This window comes from Culex quinquefasciatus, chromosome 2 (genome assembly GCF_015732765.1).
Source record: "Culex quinquefasciatus strain JHB chromosome 2, VPISU_Cqui_1.0_pri_paternal, whole genome shotgun sequence".
Taxonomy (NCBI): domain Eukaryota; kingdom Metazoa; phylum Arthropoda; class Insecta; order Diptera; family Culicidae; genus Culex; species Culex quinquefasciatus.
The window spans coordinates 191,135,071-191,138,318 of NC_051862.1; the positions used below are offsets into that span (position 1 = coordinate 191,135,071).

At 39.9% G+C, this 3,248-nt stretch overlaps 1 protein-coding gene across 1 annotated transcript; it reads right to left on the reverse strand.

The window, feature by feature from the left end:
• Positions 1-571: 571 nt before the first annotated feature.
• Positions 572-1,648, reverse strand: LOC6049452 (UDP-glucosyltransferase 2). The gene has a single exon (XM_001866172.2). The coding sequence runs from the start codon at positions 1,646-1,648 to the stop codon at positions 572-574; it is 1,077 nt and encodes a 358-aa protein (XP_001866207.2).
• Positions 1,649-3,248: the final 1,600 nt, after the last annotated feature.

Here is a 3,248-nt window from a genome sequence, read left to right on the forward strand (position 1 = left end):
AGGCCAAATTATTGCTAATACATGCCAAATATTAATTGTATTACTTAAAATTCCTGTCACTTACTAAGCATTCAATTGTTTATCTATTTCCACAACACAATCTGAATTTCCAGACCAAAACTAGTTCTTTTTTGCAATTTTGGGAATTCCGGGACAAAATATGAAAATTCCTGGTTTTGAAAAATCCCGGGAATTTTGTTCTGGGAATTCCCGGGATAGACGCACTAGACACAGATACTTATTTTTACGTGAAATAAATTTGATTGAATTTCTAAATGTATCAAAACATTCGAATTAAAAAAAAGGATTTTTAAAATCATTTTTTATGTGATAAAAAACTAATGAATCAATGAATTGGACTTTTTTGAGTAGGACTTTTTTTCTAATATTTTTTTGTATCACCACCTACAACATTGTCGAAAATCTGTAACCCGCTGCTCAATTTTAAATAGCAAAAACTAACTTAAGCCACCTATATGTATATGGTTGGTTTCTTCCCCACTATTAACACATCCATTGTAAAAAAAATAAGCATAGAGATATACTCAAGTGCACAATCTAGGTATCGTTATCACATGCACCACTTACCCAAAACATCCTGTTGGGGCACCCAGCGTACTACCTTCACATTGGTGGCATTGTTCAGGTCAATTCTTTCGTCAACCTTCCACAGAACGTCGTACTTGAGAGTTTTGAACGTTTCCAGCAAAATCGTAACGACCACTGTGTGCAACGACTGGGTACGGATCAGCGTTCCAAAGCTAAAGTAGATAACACCGTGCTCGGACGAGTCCAGATACCGCTGAAGACCCATCGGGAGGGGCTTTGGAGGTTTCACGTGCAGGAATCCCAGCTGGATGGCTTGTGGCACCGTTGGTCGGACGAAACCCAGCGCCGGCTCAACGTTGGTCATGAGGAAGTCAAGCCGGTTCATGAGCTCGTTCGATTTGCTCATGTTTGTCCCAAAGTTAAACTCGATAATTTCATCCATCTTTTTGAACGACATCGGGAACATGTAATAATCCGAAACGATCCTGGTGGCGAAAGCCAAAATGCGCTGCCAAAAGCAAAGATCCCGCGAAAACGAGTGAATCATCTCCGGGTGGGTCATAATGTTGGCCACGTTTCCAACGATATCATGCGCGTACGCCACGGAATCAATGGACGTAATCCCGATCAACGGAGCGTTGTACAACTCGGCGAACGCGTGAAACGGTGGCATCATGAAGTACTCCACAACCACAGCATCGAACTGCTCCACCGGGTTCTGGATCATGGCCTGCACTTCCGGATGGGCCAGTTCTACCTCAACCAATCGTTCAGCCACGGACAACAGTTTGGTAATCACTCGAAACGCACTCCACCCTTCCTGGGTCACCTTTGCCACGTCCCCAATCTCGTTAACCACTTTGTATCCATAACTCCAGTCAATTTGGGTAATGTTTGGATTGTCCGTCTCGAACGGATCCGGACTCATCACAGTTAGCTGGTGACCCCTGGCCAACAGTCCGTCAACGAAGGCGCGGAACACAATCTGGTGACTTTTCGCTGGCGACGGAAAAATCGCCAAAATTCGGTCACTTTTCACCGGCAGCAGCCAAACTGCCAACATCGCCGCCACCACCACTACCAAACGCACACTTTTCATTTCGTCTAATATCCACGAGCTACACCGGTTAGACTAAACCTTGACCAACTCGGGAAATCCGTTAAATACGAACTAACATTTCCGCTTGAAGTGACCAGCGTCAAAAGGGCGATTAGCTTTCTTCTCGTATATAAAGTTTCTGATTAACACCATTTCTTTTACGATGCCGAGTTGTGTGTCTGATGATTTTTTGACTGGTAGATAACATTCAAGCGAAACAATGTAAACTGGCCTGACCCTTTAAACTCTCTCTATGTGCGAAAACTGTAGTGGAACACATTCGAAAGCAACGCAAAAACATAAACTTTCATCATCATATAGTTCATGAAATTATAAACAAAATCAAAATAAGCTTAAAATTTGCTTAAAAACATTTTCAAGCTATTTTTGAAAAAAATGAAAAAAAAAACACTTTCATTTAGAAAATTTGTACATGTTTAGCTGGTAACAAAAGTGACTTTTTACAGGCATTCAGTGGCTTGTTCCGGTGGGTGAACTCCGCCCTAGAATTTAAAATTAGATATAAACCGAATAGACGAACTCCCGCTCTTGGGAGGGGGATCTCTACGGAAATGCCAAGACGAAACGATGTGGTCTGTTGTCCGAAACGAAATGAATTTATTGCTGAGTAAAATGTCTGAGGCACTGAGGTCTTACTGATCGTTAATCCGTATTAATTTTTCAATAGGGCGTAACCTTTGGTAACTACAAGCAAGATTACGCCCTTTTGAAATGTTATTGCTGCATGTATAGAGCAGCTTAGCTTTACTCGCGGCTAGGTGAATGATATTGCTGGCAGAAAATTCTATAGCATCCGTAAAAAAATTTTTTGTAATTATGACGATTTTATCAAAATCTTGAAAAAATCTTCTTTGGTGAACTTATTGCAAAAAAAAAAAATGAAAATCTATCTTTTCAGTGATATTTATAAGAGTTTTTTCGAGCTCTAAAAGTTCCCGCAACAGCACTTTTCTCTAAAACTGAACCCTGAATTGCTACGTTTAAAAAACTGTTTTTTGAAGGTTAAGAAGGCTTAGATTCCGTGATCAAATTTTGGTGCCTTGGACAAAGTGGCTTTGATTGGCGAGCCAAACAACTTTCTACAAGACGAGAAAAATTTCAAAAATATTCCTGAAAGATAGATTTTCAAAATCACCCTAATCGTGAACCACCCTTTTTTGAACCAAATCAAAAGTTGGCCTTCCCAATTAGCAATATGTTTTCTGAAGACATCAAAGCTTTAAAACTTTACAATTTTTTGGAAAATCCATTTTCCAGTTTATTTTGCGATCTGGACCACTGTGCATTAGGGTGACCTACAATAGGGTGGTCAAATTTTTTCATTTTCGTCAATTTTCCGCGCAATTTCAACCGCCTTGAACGCAAATGAGAGATGATTGGTTGGTCTTCCAAAAACAAACAGTTTAAGGACCGAAAGTCGAGCCAAACATTTGAAAAAGTCGTATGAAACTTTAAAATGACGTTTTAACGGTGTCTAGACCGAAGAGCCATTGTCTGAAAATCTTTTTATGGCGGATTCTTTGGAAATTTTTTCGTAACTTTCTCAAAAATGGGAAATATTCATTAACAGAATTCCGAG

Coding starts and splice junctions, on each gene's coding strand:
- LOC6049452 (XM_001866172.2), bottom strand. CDS start 1,648: ATGAAAAGTGTGCGTTTGGTAGTGGTGGTGGCGGCGATGTTGGCAGTT.